Below are 22,430 nucleotides of genomic sequence, written 5' to 3' on the forward strand. Positions count from 1 at the left end.
TTTCTATTTCTATTTATCAGATGGGAGTTCCCTCAGGTCAGAGACTATTTTCTCCCTGGAAGAAGTGGTGGGAAATTCCCACGTAGGTGATTTTTAGGCAGATGGTGGAGCTGATATATTTAGAGGCTCCAGAAATATCGTTCCCTTAATTACACTGTCAAGATCTTGATTACCGGCAGCCTGTGTTCCTCAGGCCAGGGCTCTTTTACATTTGCATTTGAGATTCCTCTCTTAGATAGCTGGGCAATGCAGCTACAGAACGAAATTCCTTGGTTGCTTATATTCATAGGGAATTTTAGGGGCTGAATAAATTGCTATCGTTGGAACTGAAAATTAGTGATGGTCTAGTGAATTATGTGAAAATATATGGAAAAGTATGTTGATAGGTAGAGATAGATAGGACATGGATGGATAGGTAGAGGTGAATATAGAGAGAGGCAGATGGATGGAGAGAGGAGAGAGAGAGAGAGAGAGAGAGATGGATGGATAAGGACGGATAGACAGGCGAGATGAATGGGTGGATAAACAGATATAGGAAGAGATGGATAGACCGAGAGAGACAGACAGTTCTGACTTCACACAGCAGCGCTGAACAATAAAAAAGACTGTGTAAACTGAAACCACACTAAATGATCTCAGTCACTTGGAAAAAATCAGGATTGGTCTCTAGATACGCAACATGTTGTATTAAAACATTAAAAACTGCTTACTCTCGGTTGTGAATATACAGGGAAATGAAAAAAATAGTAAATATAAAACATATTTACTTAGTAATCTATCATTTAAAACATTAGAAAGATCAAGAATGAAAATGTGTTATTTCTTTGTCAAAAACTTGAGAGAAGTGTGAACAGGGCTTCTTGCCTTCTCGTCATGTGACTCGGAATTCGGAGTGAGCATCTTCTCTCTGCCTTGACAAGCCATCCTACTCCTTTCTAAGTCTGGATCAGCCAGCAACATTTTATCCTTTCTACTTTCAGGGATGCGAAATGTCTCTGAAAGTTCCCCTGTTGTGAAGCATCTCACTTCTTCTGGGGTACATCACTGACTTCTGGCTGCATGTAAGGAGTCTCTTGAATGGTACGAGCATTTACACCCCCATGATCAGCTAGTTCTTCTATAATTCCATTTATGTTTGGGGGGAAGCTCATTTCCAGAATTGTCACTTTTCATTTTACTGCACTTTCACCCTTTTTGGACATCTCCCCCTTTCTCTTATCCATTCTTATAAAATGTCATAGATTTATTACTAGGAGACAAGGCAGAAACACAACTACCCACTTTGCAGTCTATGTGTGAATGAACAGATATGCGGTGACCGATGGCCCACGGATTGTGAGAGAAGGCATGTGATTAGTCACAATCTGCACGTCAGCTATTCACACAGGGATTTTTTTGAATGAAAAGCTGCCAGCAAAGTTTGTACTTTATAAAATTACTTGCAGGTAATATAGCATAGTCACTGAAATTTGAACTATGCTGTTGAGACTGGGGATACTGACTTGAACCATGATAACTGAAATTCATAGATACTGGAAACACTCAAAGCAAGTGTGTGTGTATCTTAGTCTTCGCCTAACCTGTCCTATCAAATACAATTTCAGCCTTTGTTGGACCTGTTCTCTGGGCTTCTGTAGTACAAAAGAGGAAGAAACAGAAGAAGGGCAGAGGATTATTGTGTGAAATATAAAGGCAGGGACTAGCCAGAGAGGTGTAATTGACTGACATAGTCAAGAATACAGGAAGAACACAGAAGAGAGAATCTCTTCTTCTCAAGGGTTTTCTTCTTTTAGGGTTATGGAAGGAATGAAAGTAGTTCAAGATTAGGATGGAAGTCAACAGGAGAGAAAAGATTTTAGTAAGCGTTGCACCGACCTGTTTTGTGAACGCCCCCTGCTATAGACCGAATGTGTCCTCCAACCCCCACCTCCAAATTCGTATATGTCAAACCCCTCCTAGTGTGACAGTATTTGCAGTGGAGCCTTTGGGAGGTAAGTAGGTCATGAGGGTGGATCCCCCATGACGGGATTAGTGCCCTTATAAGAAGAGAGTTACTTTCTTTCTGCCAAGTGAGGAGACAATGAGAGGGCTGTCTACAAATCAGAAAGAGGGTTTCACCAGTACTCAACTATGCTGGCACCCTGATCTCAGACTTCCAGTCTCCAGAGCTGTGAGAAACAAATTTCTGTTTATAAGCCACCCAGTCTATCGCACTGTTACAGCAGCCTGAACTGATGAAGACACCCTTTATTTTCACAAAGACAAATAAAGGATAGGAGTTCTTTTGATAAGTCTCTTAGTTCTGAAACCTGGCTTTTTGTATGTAATATCACTCTGACACTGGATTCTGGCAGTCTCACGTATATGGACCCATGTTCCCTGGATCCCTTTATTAGCTCAGCTGAGTGGAAAATTCTGGACATTGGAATTAGAAAGAAGGGCCCATGCTCTGTCTCTGCCACTTACGAGATGGGTGAAATTACTCAACTTCTCTAAGCTGGCCTCATAGGATAGGAATTATTTAAGGCACATAGCTTGAGACAGACTAGGCACATAATAAATACTAATTACCAACTTCCTTTCCTTTAGGAACATCCTGGGGAGGCACAGCTATATAAATGTTCCCATTTACAAATCAGAAGTGGAAATGACGAAAGCTGAGAATTGAATTTGCAACTCAGAACTCCCAGCTGGGTTTTTTGTTTGTTTTGTTGTGTTGTGTTGTGTTGTGTTTTTGTGTTTTTTCTGACAAGAAATGGTGTGCAAACTAAGATGACAAGATAGAGCAAAGGCAACACCTGATGAACCCAGCACAAAACAGAATTCAGCAATTCTGCTATGTTCCCTGTTGATCAGTGTTTTTCTAAGTAGCAGGAGAGTCTGAGCTCAGTTCCTTTTTCTCTTGTCTGAAATCTGACTGATCATTGAAAACAGCTCAGTAACAACTGCAAAAAGATTAAAGAACAATGACTGAAGAGTGTGTTTGGGACATACTGCATTTTACAGTTCAGGGTGAGGATTAGCATTTATAGGCCCTTTTGAGATAGACTGGGGCTTGTAAGGAGTGTAAAGGTTTGAGACTAATAAGAACAAGGGAAAGACCATATTGGTACACCTGACCCATCTCCAGGTGCGGGTGCTTATAGGAAAAGCAGCACAGGGCCTGTCACTGTTACTGTCATAGTTCCGAGGACCCTGAAGTGAAGGAGACAAAAAAAAGAAAAAAAAAAAAAAAAAAAAAAAAAAAAGGCCCCAGTTCAAAGACTATTGGCCCAGTGCTGACTTTGACACTGTAGGGAGTCCAGAGAATGGCTAAGTTTAAGAAAAGAATAAAATCAATTGCAATGGATGAGCTGCAGTGGATTCTTTTAAAAATTAAAGTAAAAAATAAGGATGTCATCACCTTGTCCCACTCTCTAATTATTCCTGTGTCTTGATTTAGACTGTGACTTTAGATAAAACACTTTGCATTTTCTGGGTCCCAGATTCCTCATCTGTACAAAGAAGAGGTTGGTTTAGATCAATGTCATAGTTCAGGCTGTTAGAATACCATAGATTGGGTGGCTTAAACAACAAACATTTATTTCTCATGGCTCTGGAGGCTGGAAGTGCAAGATCAGGGTGCCAACATGGGGTTCTCGTTGAGGGCCCTCTTCCTGGCCCTGGAAAGCTACCTTCTTGCCGTACCCTCACATGGTAGAGAGAGAGGGCTCTGGTCTCTCTCTTCATCCCCTCAAAAAGCACCAATCCCATCATGGCACTCTATGCTCTAACCTCGTCTAAGCCTAATTACCTCCCGAAGGCCCAGCCTCCAACATACGGATTTGGGGGGACATAAACACTCAGTCCCTAGCAATTACTTCTGCGTCCCTGCTCTCTGATATTGTATATGAAGATACATATACAATACTACCCACCAAATCAAAGTCAACTTATCTGCCCAGCTTTCAAGATCTTCCATAATGGGGTGCCATCCAAGGTATCAGATTTGCTTGTCAGCTTCCTCCTGGATGAACCCTCACCTCCCTTTAGACCAGTCTCTGGCGTGTCCTCTCTACAAGTTGCATTAATCCATTACCACTTTTTTTCCCCATATTCATCCTCTTCTCTTGGAGTGCACTCAACTCTCTCCATTGCCTCAAGAACTAGCCATTTTGTGGGAGTCATTCTTCCAGTGCTCAGACCATATCACAGGGAATGATAATATTAATACAAAGTTTTCCTCCTGTGTAGTACAGAGGAGGTTTTAGGATTAACACAGAGAGGATTTTAAAAGGGAAGCTGCTGGGGTGCTTGGGTGGATGAGTCAATTAAGTATCTGACTTCAGCTCAGGTCTCTGTCTGTCTGTCTCTGTCTCTCAAAAATAAATAAACATAAAAAAAATCTTTTAAAGGGAAGTTGTTGTTGTTCTGTATTATTTTAGTTCAGGTAAATGCAGTTCTAAAAAGTTGAAATTAAATTAAAATGTACAAATCTTGTCCCAGAGCTGCCATCATTAATCACAAAATTAAAGATTAACAGTATAGGAAAAGACAAAGGACATCAATTTAAGGTAAAGTACAGCTGAATATATATAGGATCACACTTTATATCTTTACAAATACCAAGTGAATTCTCTGATATTTGTGATAATATAAGAAGGCCACAGTATTAAGGATTTGCCATTCATTGTAACATTTTGCTGAAAACCGTTTGTATGCCTCCACACTAGGATTCAGTATTAAATATTTAATCAGAAAGGATTCCGGCTTGGATTTTTTTTCCATAGGACTTGATCCATGGTAATCTTTGAAAAGTTTTGAAGCTAAAGGCAATAAAAGACATTCTTGCTTCTGATAATTGTCCATGGTAAGTCATTACTGTTCTTAGGAACACAGCACACAACGCAATTTGAAGAAACATCTGTAATGGTTATCTGAAATTATATGATAAGAACAATACTATTCTGAAAACAAAAAGAGCTTTTTAGGAGCCTTTATTACTGCTCCATGGGAATGCCTAATAATGTGTCTACTGATAATCTGGGATAAGCAGACAACTTTTAAGTGAGAAAATGGAATCTTTGGAAAAACTTTCAACATCATTAATAACGACACAATTATGTTTTCCAACCATCCGGGGCGCCTGGGTGGCGCAGTCGGTTGAGCGGCCGACTTCAGCCAGGTCACGATCTCACGGTCCGTGAGTTCGAGCCCCGCGTCGGGCTCTGGGCTGATGGCTCAGAGCCTGGAGCCTGTTTCCGATTCTGTGTCTCCCTCTTTCTCTGCCCCTCCCCCGTTCATGCTCTGTCTCTCTCTGTCCCAAAAATAAAATAAAAAAATTAAAAAAAAAAAAAAAAAAAAAAAAAATTGTTTTCCAACCATCCAAATGGTAGTGAAGTTCGTGTTGAAAGAGATGGAAAAAAGAAGCTCCAGGAGTGGACAGCATCTCAGTTACTTGGAAGGCAGAGAGATGTGTATGCTGGACAGCTCTCTTTGCCCCTCCTGGTCCAGCCTTTTTCCACCCTGCTTGTGCCTTGGGAGACAGACCTTGTCGGAGTGCATCAGTGGGGCTCCCTTGCCTCTGGCTTCCAGTCAGCCTCAGCCAATGGGAGACACTGGCAGATCAGCGGGCAGGACTTGTACGGATGTGCTTCCCTCTCAAAGGCCTCAGCTCTTGGTGGTGGCCCTTTTCTAGAGCTGCAAGTCCCGCTAGTTTCAGGGAACCGCTCCTTTTCCTTGTTATCGCAGATTAAGGGATGGTAGTGGCCTCGTGCCATTGGTGCCTCTGGAGTACTTCTCCATCTCTTCTTGGTTTTCCTTACCTTGGCCACACCTTTCAAATTACTGCTGCCTTAAATCCTTTCCAACCATCACTTTTAGGTTTGCCTCCCACCTCCTGCCAGGACCCTGAAATCTGCAGAATATCTGCCAGTCTACCCAGACCCCTAACCAAGGGAGGACGTCTTTCATCCTCATCTTCTCCTTCTAGAGTGAACGTCTGTTGCTCTGGCTTCTCCACAACCCATTCAAGTCCTCCTAGCACAGCAGCCAGACTTTGCATTAGAGAACCGCCTGTCCCCATCTCTCAGTGCACATGACTTGGATGAGGCTGATCTCAGTACAACCCAGGGCTGAACATCTGATGTAAGTCAGGTCAATTAGGCTTAATCTCAGGAATCTCAGTTCCAATCTTCTGTGGGGGGCAAAGAGGTCTTTATTCAGTGAGACAGGTACCTGTAAGGGACATCACAAGCCTGGAACTGTTGGGCCAAGGTCGAGGGCTTGCCTAAGTGTAAACCAATGAAGTGGGCAGGGTGCAAAAAGATGGAGAAGCAGGTCTAATATCATTATTTGGATCCCTGGATCCCACCATGCCTGAAGTTGATCCTTGGACACCGTAGTTTTGCAAAAGTGGTAAAAAATAAAAAATAAAAAATAAAAAAAAATTTAAAAAAAAGTGGTACACCACTTTTTTGCTCAACTGAGTTGAGCTTTCTGTTGCTTGCTATGGGAAGATTCCCCCACACATTTGGAGAAAGGAAAAAGTAAAGAGTGTTAGAGACTGTGACTTCTAAAACGATGTCATCCAGATATGCAGTATTGTTTTCACTGAGAACCCCAGCCCATAAGGTTTCCAGAAGCTACCTGTGGGTTTTGTTTATCATGCCCTGGGGGCTACCACCACCTGCATTGCCCCTTTCATCCTCTGGAATCTGTGAGAGATGGGACGACACCAAATCAAACAACCCACTCTGTGTTGAATTTTGTGGCTCAGACTCAGGCATGAACTGGTGGAAACAAAGAACAATGGTGGAAAACAGCCGAATGCTGTGCTCAAGTATTATTTTCAAGTGCTGTTTGACTGGACCTTCTCAGATGACACGGTTCACTGGCAGGAAGGCTGTTTATTGCAACAATCATTATTCCCATTTACCTCCTATGACAATGTGAGTCACTGGGAGGTCAGACTATTCCAAAAGCCCAGTGTTCCCGAGCACTCAAGGTCAAGTTCAAGGGACAGCAATCAGGTATAGGGATAATGGCAAAGGCTCAATCCTTTGAAATGAAGAGAAGGGTTAATTCCCAGGAGATTGTCGCAAAGTGAGTTTTACTATTTTCAACATATCATGTAACTTGGGAAAAGAAATCAGAGTGAACAGTGTTAACATGACCCCAGGTCCTTCCCCCCGTAGCTGTCCTCCCCAAGAGCAAAGGTTAAATCTTCATTCATCCTTATACACTTCCCTCTACTCCTGCCTAGCGCCATGCCTTGCACAACATCGGTGCCCACAAATGATGGCATTTAGGGCCTGCTGACTTAAGAATACAGATAAAATATAAAATAATATGTCAAAAGAGTTGCTGGTAGTTGCTAAGGACTCCTTGCTATTATTAGTAAATGTATCTATCTGTGTTAATAAGCAGGTCATGAAAACACACAGAACCTTCCCCCCCCCCTTTTTTTAAATTTTTATTTATTTTTGAGAGACAGAGCACGAGCCAGGGAGGGGCAGAGAGAAAAACGGAGACACAGAATCCGAGGCAGGCTCCAGGCTCCGAGCTGTCAGCACAGAGCCTGACGCGGGGCTCGAACTCACGAGCTGTGAGATCATGACCTGAGTTGAAGTCGGACCCCCAACTGACTGAGCCACCCAGATGCCCCCAGAAACCCCCCTTTTAAAGCAACACTTGCAACTTCCTTACCTCAGAAGGCAAAAGCTCCATTTTGAGTTTATTTTCCCCAACCTTCCTATGTGTGAGAGTCAATACCCATCCGCTCGCTTAACTCATTCATCCATTCAACAATCTGTGGCCACCTGCAATCTGCAATGTATTGGACTATATCTGGGGGAACCAGAGCTGATGAAGACACAGCCCCCATGTGGAACACAAAAGCAAACCTGGTGGAGATGGCCAAGAAACCCGAGCGGCCTGTGAATGAGGGACCCAGCGTGTGGCACGAGGTAACTGACCTCATGGCTGCAACAGGTGCTGGGGAATCGCTGGGGAAAATGACTATTACCAGGGGAGCATTTTCCTTACCTTATCTGCAAGCCAGCCCAGATGCCTGATCTCTCGGCTCCCAGCAATGCCTGTTTTCCCCAGCTGTTCTCTGACCTCAGCAATCACTTGGGTCAGCAGGTCACTAACATTGGAATGGATGGCACTGAACCAGGCCTGGGCAGTGGCTGAGTCCTTGCTCCTTAGAATCACTGTGTGCTTAGCATCTGGAGAGTGAATTTCAAGCTGCCTAGAGAAGCAAAGAGAGAAGGGTTAGAATGTTTCCTGGCAGATCATACTTTGTCAAGTCTGGGCCACAAAAGGTGAATGAATTCTTTACTTTTACTTTTATACTCTGTCAGTTTCACATGGTTTGTCTTAATGCTCCCATCATTCATTCCTTCACTCATTTGTTCAACCACAAACATCTACTGAGTGCCCAGGCATTGTTCTAGAACCTGGGGACATCAACTGAATTAAGGCTATTTAGATTTCCTGTTATTCGGCTGACTGGCTTATCAATAGTATCATATCAAAACTTCCAAACTATGAGCTGATATTAATTTGTTTTACCTCTCAATCCACAGAGGATTGTAATAGTACGCTCACATCCTTGCTGCTCCTGTAGGAAGTATACTGAAATATCTAGCCACACTCTTAATCCTACTGCTCAGTATTAATTGTGAATATTGAAGAATCATAGATGACCAAATTTTGTACTCCTTAGTTAGGAATCCTGTCTGTGGCACATTTGCCTACTACTTACCCTTAGACATGTGTATTGAAGAAGTGAATTGGCCTAGGAAGGGGTAACACTGGGCAGAGAGATGCACTAAGAGTTGTTCTATTTAAAGTCAAACAGGGAAGGAAGGAAGGAAGGAAGGAAGGAAGGAAGGAAGGAAGGAAGGGAGGAAAGGAAAGGAAAGAAGGAAGGAAAGAAGGAAGGAAGGAAGGAAGGAGAGAAAGGAAAATCAGAGGAAGGAAGGAAAAGACAGAAGGTAAGGAGAGAAAGCAGAGAGAGGAGAGGAGAGGACAGGACTATTCCATCACCAAAAAGCCCTCCCTCCAGCTATCCCCTGTTGTTATAATGCTCCCCTCTCCACTGCCATCCCAAATTTCTGGCAACCATTAACCTGTCCTTCACACCTGTAATCTTTAAGACAGGTAATTTTTATTATAGGGAGAAAAAAAACCCCACATTTATTCATTCATGTATACATGCAAATAAATACTTTTACATTCGTGTTCGTATCAGAAAGATGTAGGGATTGGGAAACTCAAACTGAATAAAAATGACCCATTTATTATTTTGTCCCTTCATTATTATACTACAATTCATTGAATATTTACTATTTTTAATTTTTTTAATTTTTTAAGTGTATTCATTTTGAGAGAGAGAGAGAGAGAGACAGTGTAAGTGGGTGGGGGGGGGGGGGTGCAGAGAGACAGGGAGAAAGAGAGAATCCCAAGCAGGCTCCTCGCTGCCAGTGCAGAGCCTGAGGCGGGGCTCGAACTCGTGAAACTGTGAGATCATGACCTGAGCCCAAACCAAGAGAAGAACATTTAGCCGACTGAGCCACCCAGGCACCCCAAATATTTACTATTTATAAATATATTTCTCCTAATAGTCCCAGGACTGATACTATTAATCCTATGTAACAGAAGAAAAAAAAACTGAAGTTTGTTCAGAGAGAGGAAGAATTTACTCAAGGCCACACAGTGGTTCTAGGATTCAAACCTATGTTGGTTAGGCTCAAAAGCCCATGAATTTAGATACTGCGTTACAGTGTCTCTCCTCAAGACTGGACAACATTCAGTAGGGGAGCACCCTTGTCTTCCACAGCTGTCTCGAGTCTATTCTTATGCTCAATAGTGCCCTTAGTTCCTGAGTTTCAAATTAACAATTTTGCAAATCACCTGAAAATAAGTCCTAATGCAACCTGGCCTCCTTTACATTCAAAACCAAACTTTTAGAGAGAGTAGACCTTTTTACTCATAAACTTAGAGAAAAGGAATGATTTCGAAAGTGGCATGTCTCTGGGGGAGTTTTAGCAATAATTAGCTTTTTTTTTTTTTTTTTTTTTTGGTAAAAAATGTGCAAAACAAGACTCTTCACTAAGACTCCAAAGGTTTCCTGTGATAACACAGGGAATTCTTTAGGTGACATTTGTCCTCACTCAGAAGAAAAAAAAAATCTCATGCCTCTTGGGCACTTTTCAAAGAAACGGGAGATAAATCTTGCCCAAAGTTCTTACTGTTCAGTATAGTTACATAACCAAATACCAACCAGGGTTCTCAGAAAGCATTAATGAGAGTTCAAGGCACTTTTGCTTGTTTTTTCCTTATTTTAAAGATTTTATTTTTTACTTTATTTTTTTAATTTTACATATAGAGAGAGCGAGTGAGCAAGGGAGGGGAGTAGAGGAAGAGAGAGAATCTTAAGCAGGCTCCACAGTCAGTGAGGAGCCTGATGTCGGGCTTGATCCCACGACCCTGGGATCATGACCTGAATGGAAACCAAGAGTCGGACACTCGACTGACTGTGCTACCCAGGTGCCCCTTAAAGATTTTATTTCTACATAATCTCTACACCCAATGTGGGGCTCAAACCCAAAACCCTGAGATCAAGAGTCGCATGCTCCAGCAACTAAGCCAGCCAGGGTGCCCTCAATGTGCTTTGGAAATTATTCCAACATGATCTGTTATTCTCGAAATTTAAAACCTGCCAGTATTTCATTTGCAGTATTTCCTTTTGAAGACCCGGATTTGTTTTTAAACAAATGATGGCTTGGGAAGCCGCCACTCCCCAGGTATCACACACACATATACAAATGATGCCAGCGAAAAAGAAAGGAAACCAAGAATATCTTTGTTGGGTTGTCGGCATGCCCCCGGAGGAAAGCTGACTTGTAAACAAAGGTACAGGCTAATGATGCGGAGGCCTGTTTTCCCCAGGCTTTGACAGCATTTATCATCATTAATTTTTAAGTAAACTTTTTAAGTATAATGTAGACAGAAATGTGTACAAATTGCAGTGCACGGCTCAAAAGTACCTTTGTAGAGGGAATGCCTTTGTGTAACCGCCACTCAGATCAAGAAACAGAACATTACAGGTACTCCCTTTCCAATTATTGTCCCCCCCCCCCCCAATATCACCACTATCCGGATATCTATCACCGTGGATTACTTTTATCTCAGGCAAAACCTAGGAGTTTCTGTTTGTCTTCAATTGTTGTCGTTGCCTGAAGTACAGGGAGGATCTTGGACTATTTCTGGGGCAAAGTAGCAGGTCCTGTGCTTTTCTCGTGGCGGTTCTCAAAGTGCGGCAGACCAGCAGCAGCAGCAGCAGCAGCAGCAGCAGTGGGGGAACTTACTAGAAAAGCAAATTCTCAGTTCCCACCCTGGAGCCACAGAGTTAGGAATTCTGGGGGTGGGGCTCAGGAATCACCCTCCAGGTATATCTGATGCAATTCAAGTTTGAGGAAGTGCTGCTCTATGGGTTCATAAGAAGCCCTGAGCTTGCTTGGTTGCCAGGGTTCCCAGTGGCTGAGGAGGACACCCCAAAAGGGGATCGAGTTCCTCCAAGCAGCCTCAAAGTCTCAAAGAAAGAACACAGAGGACACCATAGGCCTGTGGCCTTTTACAGTCCAAAAAAAAGGGGGGGGCAGAAAAAACTCTCAATCGAAAATATTCTTCAGACACCCCTGAATAGATTTTGGTTTTTGTTTTGAATCATTTAACTAAATACAGATGCTTGGACCCCATCCCAGACCTAGGAATTTCCAGAGGTTGACGCCTGAGTATATGCTTTAAATGTTCCATAAATTATATGGATTAAGGACCATGGCAGGCCTCTCTCAGCCCAAGTTCAAGCCCTCTGCAGAGCTGAGTGTCATCAGAAGGCAGCACAGCAGAGGGCTCTCGGACAGTGCATTAATTGTCCACGGCTGTGTCACAACTGCCCCCGTGATTCAGTGGCTGACAATCCCAAACGTTTGTTATTTCAGTTTCTGAGGTGCATGGATTTGAGAGTGGCTTAGTGGGGTGTCTCTGGTTCAAGGGCTCTCGTGTATTTGCAGTCAGGATGTCAGCGGTGGCTTTGGCATCTGAAGGCTTGACTGGGGCTCCACTTTTTGGATGGTGCACTCATCTGGCTGTCTGGCTGTCTGCAGGAGGCCTCAGTTCCTTGCAACATGGGCTTTTGCAGACGCTACTAAGTACCTTCATGACATAGTAGCTGGTTTCCCCCAGACAGCAAGAAGGAACTGCTATTTATTTTACCACCCAGCCTCTGTTATTATACGTAGAGCACCGGGTGGAGACCGGGTCGTAAATATATATATATATATATATATATAACTAGCATGAACCTCAAATACATGCCCTTTAGCCTAATTTGTCACTGAAGCTCATTTTGCCAAAATGTGACCCCATGCACTGCATGTTTTAGAGCACGAAGGGACACAGAAAGAAGTTCCATTCCTGGGCTGGCTACGTTCCTTCAGCAGCCCATTTTCCCACCAATTTAAAGTACATGTGCTGGACAGTAGCTGTGAAGCACCTAGAGTTTGGGTTCAGGCTGGCTCTAAAATCTGCTGGCTGTGAGGCACTAGGCAAGTTACTTAACTTCCCTAAGCCTCAATTTCCTTATCTGTAAAATGGCTCAATACACTTGCCTCTTAAGGTTATTGGGAAGACCAACTGAGATAACGTGTGCGTGAGATGTCAAAATGCCAAGCTGGTCTGATCAGGTCTAGTTTGCCATGAATAGTCTTCCCAAACGTAGGGGCCCCATGTGGCAGGAAGAGTCTTCCCAGGTGGGCTTTGGTTCAACTCTTTTTCAGAGTACTTGGACTTGGAGGAAAGTCTAGTCCCAGGAAAAATGAAAAAGTCATACAAGGACTATCTCTAACATCCTGGAATGGAAAAAGGATAACTTTGGGAAGAGCGGCATGAGTCTTCTGCGAGATCTTGGATGATTTGGAGCAAACCTGATAATACATCCCCTATTATCCCATCTACCTCTGTTGTACCCAAAACAGCCGCACCAGGCTCATGTTTAAGAGCGTAAGTTGCTAAGATTTGCAGCCATCATTAGAGCTACAAATGTTTGTTGATGCCCCCTGTGTTTTCTCAACTACCTAAACTAACCAGCAACCACGAGGATGAAAGGAGATGGGAAATTGTTTTACCTTTCTGGAATATTTTGCTGACAGCATACCCCAAAAGAACCACTTTCAAATATTTCATAACACCCATTTTTTTTAAAGCAATTTCAACTCCAATAACTACTTCATCAATTTGCAAATGCACAGGAGCTAAATATGAAGACATAAAGTAAAAATAGGGGAAGGAGGGGGTGGGAGAGAAAGAAAAGGAAAATAGGAAAAACTCAAGGGTGGGAAAATTAAGGTGTGCGAAAATGCTACGGTGGCCGGGTAGCTGAAGTCATTAAAGTCAGGGAACAAAATCCACATGACACAATGGAGGTGCAAAAACACGGGGCAGAACGGCGAGACTCGTGTCATGCCACTGATTTAAAAATGGTGTATATAAATGCTTGTAAAGGTGGAGACTGTGCTGGGAAATGTATCCAGGTGGGTTCAATGAGCAGGGAAAGTGTGACAAGAGGAAAAGACTGGAAAGGAGATTTCACTGTCTCACTTTCTGTCTTCTGAATTTTGTTCCACGTATCCATTGTGTACTCACTGTGTTGGAATGGCAGCGAAGGGGGAGGGGAGGAAGAGCAGGTAGATTGGCCTGTAGGTTAACACAACCTTGTCTCAAGTCCAAGTTCTGTCATTTATGAACTATACTCTCTTACGACTATCTGTGGTTCCATCTGCCCAATCTCCACTTCCCCTTTCTGGCACCAGGCTTTACATCCCTGTTCTCAGCTTTATTAGTTTGGGGGCTCAATGGTGTGAGGGTTGTAGGTGTGATATAATTTAAGTTATGGAGATTCAGGCCCAGGATTCCTGGAGGAATAACTGTTAAGGAGATGGGTTTTTTTTTTGTTTTTGTTCTTGTTTTTTCTTCATCATATATACAAAGGGATCAAATAACATCATGGATCGGAGGGTCTGCCCGCAAACAAAGCCAACATTGAGGAAAGCAGAGCTGAGAGTCCTGGATCCAGCCATACCTGACACACAGCATATCTTTGTACTTTTCTCCTATGTTCCCCTTTCTGCTTAATTTGAGTTGGGTTGTCAAATACAACTAAAAATCCTGACTCATTCACTGACCACAAACAGATCACATGATTTCAATGAGCCTTGAGTCTCCCCTATAAAATAGGAGTGGTGGTGGTGATGATGAGAATGATGATGAAGTGATAATGATGATTATAATGGAGATACTTATAATAAAACCGTCAGAGGTTACTAGAGCATCAAATGAGATAGTAATTGTGAAAGTGCTCCGTGAACTTGTAAATCCTGATGTTAGCAGTTGTCATTTACGCTTTTGGCATTTTAAGACTCTTTTGTTGGCTCGGAAACTGGGAAAAGAAACTGTATTAGTGAATACAATGCTTGTGAACTATCTGCACATACAGGCACATATAAGCAAGTTCTCTCTTTCCTAGCTGCACCATAAATAAAGAGACAGGCATGTAAATCCTAGTAAATCTCTTGAGTTACAAAATAGACATGGAAACATGTGGTGATTTCTTCATACAAGAATTTCTTAGCACGTGTTGGGGGCCACAGAGGCATGGAGAGGACATGGTCCCTGTCCCCAAGAAGCTCACCATGTATAGTAGGATGAATAATGTTGCTGCAAATTCATTTCTACCCAGACCCTCAGAATGTGACTGATTTAGAAATATAACCTTTGCAGAAGTAATTCATGCAAGGCTGGTGCTGACGTCCTTTTCCCATTAACTACCCACTGAATTAGAGTGGGTCCTAAATCCAAGGGGATGCCATTGTAAGAGACAGAAAAGACACACAGAGAAGAAGGCAATATGAAGATGGACACAGAGATTGGAGGGATGTATCCACAGCCAAGGAATGCCAAACATCGGCAACTACTGGAAGCTGGGAGAGAGGCGTGGGATGGTTTCTCCCTCAAAGCCTCTGGAGGGAACCAGCCCTGCCAACTCCTTGATTTCACACTTCTGGCCTCCAAAACCGAGAGAGAATAAATTTCTGTCGTTTTAAGTTTTCCAGTTTGTGCCCACTTTGTTACGGCAGTCCTAGAAAACTAACACACCATGTAACTATCTTCTTGCGGGTAGTTGAATGAGAACCGCGTGAATGTGTAAAACACACAGATGCTTAAAGTAATTTGTGAGACGCAGATCGCTTAGAACTATGGCAATCATGCTTCCACTTCAACACATATTGGCATTAAAAAGTCTTCTCTTTGGCAAAAAACAAAAACAAAAAAAAAACACCCCCTCCAAAAAAAAAAAAAACAGACAAAAAAACCTTACCCCCCACCAACATTCAATTCTAGATGCAGGAAGAGAAAGGAATGAGGGGTATATATAAAACACGCAGAAGCATGCAGGGCCACAGTAGGCCATCGTCAGTAAATCAGAGTGCCTTCTACCTCCCTCCTGGCACTAAAAAAAAGGAAAAAAAAAATCTGGACAACCTCCTTGCTAGCTGATGAGTCCTACATTTCTGGAAGCGGGCAAGAGGAGGGAGGGAGGGAGTGAAGGAGCAATAAAGTCAGGATGGCTGATTGGAGCTATTTTCAGCAGCCTGGTCTTTTATAACTCCTATTTTGTTCCCCAGTTGAACTGACCACTGCTTGATGAATTGTGTTTATCTGTAGTTCAGCGATAAAGTTCTCTTTTAATTCCCTGCTGAATAGAAATATTTAGGGCAATGCCACAGCTGTGTTTATTCTCACACTCCACCACAGTTATGTAAATACTGCCTATGGAACTATTTCTGATAAAGGCCCGTCCCAACCCCGAGGAATTACACGCTCGCTCTAGATGTCTGCCAAGATGAGCAGTTTCCATCCAGCTTGGCACAGCCTATGAATGATATCACAGCTTCTCAGAGATCATTTGGCAAACCTCACAATAAAAGAGTAATTTTCTTACCCTCTTACTCTTTCAAAGACTCCCACGGAGACGATTAATATTTCCCAGAGTTCTCTGCTTCCCCTGTTCAGAAACACGAGGCCAACACATAGAACTTGAAGCCTCCTGACACGAACTTAATAAATAAAACTCGCGGCCGGGCAACAAGTTTCACGTGACCTTTCCCCTCCAACGTGAGGCTGGAGGAAACACGGATGAAGGTAGCCAGAAGCATAAGGCCTGCGGCCTGGCAGCGGCCACTGGGAACTGAGGAGGACTCAAACTACATGGTCATTGTCATTATGGATGCTTCCAGTCCGTGAATCTGGGATTCCCATGGCTGATAAAAAATATTTCCCAACAGACAAATACATGGCACCATTAACAGTGGCTGTCTCTACACAGGTGAACTTTGAGGTGTTCTTCTATCTCCAGTTGTCTTCTTTTCTTTAATGTCTAATATTTTCTTGAAATGCCATCACACAAATACGAGAAGAAAAGTTTCTTGAGGGAAAGGAATGTCTCCACACCTTTTCACTAGGAAAAATATTCCTATGTGAACAAGAATACACTACAGAAAAAGATTCTTTTTTAAAATCCTCAAGTTGGTTGGAACTAAAAGACATTCAAAAGAATGATCTGTATTCACAATATTCATAATGAGGAGAGGACCTTGTCCTGTGGGGGTGAAAACTTCACCACCAAACATGTTCCCTTTCCTCATTTCATCCCTCCCATCATCTATGAGGTGCATGGTTTTAGTGTGTTTACCTCACAGAGGAGAAGACGGCACCTCAGAGAGGCTGGTGTGTTGGGCCTTCCAGTTAGTAAGAGGCAAAGCCAGAACTGGATCCCTAGTGCATCTGACTAGAAGGCCTGTCTTCATCGTTCTGTTCCATTGAGTAGGATGTTTATAAAACACGGTTTGTTGCTGAAAAGAGTAGAGAACATTTTTCACCTTGGTTGCTGCTCAACATCTTTCAGATACCCTTGCTGCGTATTTGGAAAGTTTTCTAAATTATGAGTTGAGCTTCCCCATGGTAGAAGCCAGAATTCAAGCCCCAAGTCTTTCTTGCTGCCGGGACTCAGGGCCATGCACTCAAAACGGCCAGGATGCGCCGTGAGAAAGTAGTTGTGTGTGGAATCCATCTTCTGGCAAGGACGGCGGTGGAGGCATCCAGATCTAAATGGCACCAGTGGCAGAGCTTGGCCAGTCCCCAGTCGTCATTGGTGCAAGCTGAGGCAGTTGTGGGAGCTGAGACCTGGTTGTTAAGTGGTGGCAACAGTGGTGTCTTTTCTAGAACAGCCTTCACAATGTGAATGGGTGTGGAGCCTGGCCTGTCTCTCTGAGCTCTTTGTAAAATACGTGAGCCCGCTAATATCCTCAGCTAGAGTTGCTTCTATTGTGCTGAAACTACAATCCCCCCGCTAAGCACGTAGATTTAGGAATCTGGTTGCCGCGATGGGAGCTAATGAGATCACCTAAGGGATATGTCAAGTGTGAGCAGTTAATAGAAAAGAAGCCAGAAAAGGTGTTCTGCTGTTTTTCACAATATCCCGTTTCAAAAACAGGTCACGTACGACATAGTATTCTGCTAGGCTCTGAGGGAGCCTGACGATATCTCTCCTATTGGCTGGGTTTCAGCTTTTCAGTAACACATACATTTGCAAAATATGTGAAGAATTTCAGCACTTCAACTTTCCTAGGGGAATGATATTGTTATCAAAGTTTTAGAAGAGGAGTCAGCTAATGTCAAACCAGAGAAAACATTTTGTTTTTTCTGCTACGTACTTCATCTGTACCTCACAGAATACTCTTGTGATTTGACCTTGCTCAACTGATTTTTTTAAAGCCATCTAAATATGCAATGTGCTATGCAGGTCAAATAAATGTACATTTGTCTCTAGATTCTTAATATTATACACTGACAGAATTAACAGTCCATCCCAGAGTCCAGTCCAGAGCACAGTGTTTGGAGTCTGAACATCTATTTTGCTTCTTTTGAATTAGATTATTTTGGACCAGAATTAGCAAATAAAAATATAGGATGTCCAGTTACATTTGAATTTCAAATAAACAACAGAGAGATGTGTGTGTGTGTGTGTGTGTGTGTGTGTGTGTGTGTGTAAAGTACGTCTTGCACAATACCTAGTAGTAGAAATGGTATAAAGAACATGGATTAGAAAATGTACAGAAGAGGTGCCTGGGTGGCTCAGTCGGTTGGGCGTCCGACTTTGGCTCAGGTCATGATCTCACTGCTCATGGGTTCAAGCCCCCCATCCGGTTTGTGCTGACAGCTCAGGGACTGCAGCCTGCTTCAGACTCTGTGTCTCCCTCTCTCACTGCCCCCCCCCCACTCTGTCTCTCTCTCTCTCTCTCAAAAATAAATAAACATTAAAAAATTTTTTAAAAAGTACAGAAAATAAAACTGATAGGACTTTATGATGGATCAGCTATGACAGATGGGGAAGAGAGAAGTGTCAAGGAGGTTTCTGGCTTAGACAGCTGAATGAATGACAATGTCTACTAATAAGATAAAAAGTTGAAATGGTTCAGATTTGGAAAGAAACACAAGTTTCGGTAAATATCTCCGTCTTCATTTAGATATCTTCTAATAACTTCAAACTTGTAGGGTATACATCTACCGGCTACTCCCGAAGAGTCGGTCTGTTCTATGGTTATTTTATTTTAATGGAATCAACATCTTCCCAATAATCCAGGTTGGATAACCCAATCATTCTTGTGCCTCCTGTTCTCTTCTCCTGGTACCCATTCAGTCTCCAAGGTTTATAAGTTTTATCTTGGTTGTATCTCCCTTTCAAAGAGCTAACCAGATTGTAAATTACCAAGTTTTCTCAGTGGAGCTAGGGCAATCAGTTGTCTAGGATGAAATAGAAGTTTTACTTTGCAGGGCAACTTCGATCAAATGGTAATGGCTGCCTGAAATACAATTTTAAAAGAGGCTGAGGTCTCCTTCTAGACTCAACTAGAAAAGTAGCATCATCATATATTGACGTCTGCCATGGACATGGGAGTAGGAATTGGGAGTACTTATGTTGTCTATTCAATATTTCTAGAAAGCATTTTGAAATGTGGCTCTGACATGTAGCTCGTGATTGCCCCAAGCTTAGAGAGAGTCGTGGCTTTTGGTCATCTCAAAATTTCTCTTTCAAGACTTATCCCTTTATAGTTTATACATTATGTTATGATATATATTATATATCATATATTATATGTCATATATATATGATATATATTATGTTAATATCCCCCCATTGCCTGACACACAGATGGGTAACCCATAAGTATCTCCTAGGCTAGGTAAATGGATGGCTCTATTACTAAAAGTTTTGTCCAGACTCTATGGTGGCTCCCTTTCCAACCTCTTGTGAAAGTTCTATAACTGCCTCCCTGTATGTTTTGTTTTTCCCTTACTAGACGTTAACCCTTTCAGTCTTGAATGGTGAATTTAATGCTAATGTAAAAGGTACTTCAGTTCTAAATCATTTCTTTAATATATTTTTAAAAAGTCAAACATGTTTTAATGTCCCATGAGAATCGTTTCCATGGATAATGTGTAATAGCAGTCAACTCCAAAATGTTTATTTTATATTATAGTATTTTGTTTATCAGATAATTTGTCATACATGATTTTATTGGGCTTGTGAACTTTATCCAGTTTGGATGTAAAAGCAGACAGCCTTACAAATATGTAAATCAAGGTTAAAAGATGATACAAAATTAAAACAGCAAGGAATATTAATTCAAAGGATGAACTTATATCTTAAAGGTAAGAACAGAAGTGGATGCCATCTAACTCATTTATGTCAGAGTTGCATGTAAAACAATAAGATATATTTGTCTCACTCATGTACAAAATTGCAAGATGCCTTTTCATTCATTAACTTGCAATTATTTTTGAGTGCCTAGTACCTAGACCTGGCATTGGGCACATGAGGGGAATGGGACTCAACACAGATATGGTTTCTGTGTTCCTTGAGATTACAGTCCAGCAATCTTGGACAAGCACACACTTTCTTAAGTTTTCATATAACATGAAAAATTTCTAATTCCCAATTTGTATCTATTTTAGGAGCAGACAACCTTTTATTCAGCTCTTAATAAACTAAGCAATAACTTACCACCGTGAAGTTGGCAGCTTCTTATACAACAGTAACAGTACTCCACCAAACCCAAAATATCACTCATCCATTCTGTTTTAATTTCTACTATGTCTTTTTTTTTCTTTTTTTAAAGGAGGGAGGAGAAGAAAAGGGGAGAAGGGCAGAACCACTGTATCTCCAGGAGAAGATGTGTTACCAGGAGAAGGCCATTAAGCTGTTAATATCCCTTCAACAAGGATTATTAGTAGCCACTACCCAGCAAAGAAGAGGTCCCCAGGAGAATGGTGAAGACGAGGCCAAAGTTGGATGAGACGAGAAGGATTCCTCTACCACATGAAGGGACTAGAGTAGCCAGGGAATTGGGGTTCAGAAAGTGAAAAAGACCACAGGCAATTTTAGTTAGTATGGGAGCACTAGATAAAGAGAAGAAGCAGAAACTAAAATTATCCTAATTTAATGTATGAATCAATGAATGATCAAAGTGAGATTTAGGAATCTAGAAAGAATTCAGAGGTCATTTAACTCAAGCACTCATTTCAAAGATGAAAAATCTAACTTCCGGGAAGACATGATTTATTTATCCAAGGTCACGCCGACAGGTAGTAGTATTATTGAACCTAGAATCCAGACTTCTTACCAACCATGTTTATCCAAGTTCAGAGACTAGGCACAGAGAGCTCATGATGTGCTGAGGCCAACTTAACTTTCTTTACAATTTTCCAGAGGGCTGGTCCTGAATTTGGGGCTGATACCTCTTTCTGCATTTGAAACAGTTACTGTAATACTTTGTAGATATTTCATTGTCAAAGTATTTATGGACATGACAGCTTCATAATTATTTTCTCTGTGAAGGCTTTGCTCAAAGACACATTCACCTCTTTTGTAGATAGCAATAATCATTTCATTACTTGAAGGATTTAAACAAGCACAAACAAATCAGCTACCCACAAAATTGCTATTTTTAAAAAATCTGTATCTGAACTATCTAGACAAGTTTTAAATTGTCATGCAATTCTGCACTGGTTGCAAGAGAGAGTGAAAATCAGAATAATGCTAATGATCATCCCAAGTTTCAAAAGGTCACACTACATGAAATTCAATCTTCCTCATTCTTACAGTAAATGCCAAGGTGCCAAACAAGTTGGGAAGAGAGTCAATCTCTTTGTGAAGCAGGAAAGCTATGGGTTAGATTTGTTTAATTTTATGTTGACTTCATTAGTTTTTTTTTTTTTTTTTTTAGGAAAGTAGGCATTAAAATAGAACTGGAAAGTTATTACACATGAAGGAAATTTATTTGAAGATTTCTACTTCTTGACAGAGAGGTGCATGGGGAGGAGGAGTCAGGAGAAGGGCAGGCCATGGAGGGGAGAGAAGAATGCCCAGATTCTGGGGTTGCTACCAGGGAGAGCTGAGCTCCTCAGCTGGTCAGATGCCTGCCTCTGCCTATAACATTCAAAACACTTGTTCCCTCCAGATGTGCAAGTCAATTGATTAAACTTTCTATTTTCAGCTTTGTACCCTTGGGCAATCTGCATGAGGACTGTTTCTCAATTAGCCTGGACTGCTTTTACCAAGATTTCAATATAAGTCTTCCAAAACAAAACAAAACAAAACAAAACAAAACAAAACAAAACACCCAAAGCAACCAGTTATTGAGATGGGGCATGAATCACTCATGCAAAAATGTTTATTGAAAGCTTGCTCTCTGCCAGGCAGTCTGCTAGGTATTAGGGATACTGAGTCCAACAGCATAGCCATCAGTCCACACTGCTGAAGGAAGGTGCTGGCAAACAAGAACCCCATGCTTGCCCTCCAGGACAGGCCAAATGGTACAGGGGTTAGAATTTCGTTAATGGAGTCAGTCAGTCTTGGTCTATGCACTGGCTACGAGCTGAACATCCTTGAGTGAAGGACTCAACCTCTCTCCGTTTCAGTTTCCTCAACTACAAACAGGAGTGGGCTGAGTTATCACAAATGCAATCCTTGGAACAGTGATAATCCTGAAGCTCACTTTTGAAGGAAGAGAATCAGTTGGCTAAATCAAAAAGGAGTAGTAGTAGCCAAGGGGAGTATCTCAGGGAGAGGGACAGCTGAACAGAGGACAGAAGGGGAAAACTGTATTGCACATTATGGAAACTGTGTGTAGTTCTTTAATGGCCTGGACAAAGTTTAGGGGAGAGGTGGATGAGGAAGTTTGATTACAAATGGGAGGGTCCAAAGGGGACCCACAGACAGAATTTCATTAAAGCAAGTGATGCGATCAAGCTGTATTTTAGTG

General features: G+C 42.0%; 1 protein-coding gene across 2 annotated transcripts in view; it reads right to left on the bottom strand.

Moving 5' to 3' along the window:
* SNTB1 (syntrophin beta 1) overlaps positions 1 to 22,430 on the bottom strand; it is a 236,070-nt gene that overhangs the window by 84,960 nt on the left and 128,680 nt on the right. For both annotated transcript variants that reach the window (XM_042924318.1, XM_042924319.1), the window contains exon 4: positions 8,026 to 8,233. In XM_042924318.1, the coding sequence (XP_042780252.1) occupies positions 8,026 to 8,233 (208 nt within the window). The remainder of the gene's footprint in view (positions 1 to 8,025; positions 8,234 to 22,430) is intronic.

Source organism: Panthera leo, chromosome F2, assembly GCF_018350215.1.
Source record: "Panthera leo isolate Ple1 chromosome F2, P.leo_Ple1_pat1.1, whole genome shotgun sequence".
NCBI lineage: Eukaryota > Metazoa > Chordata > Mammalia > Carnivora > Felidae > Panthera > Panthera leo.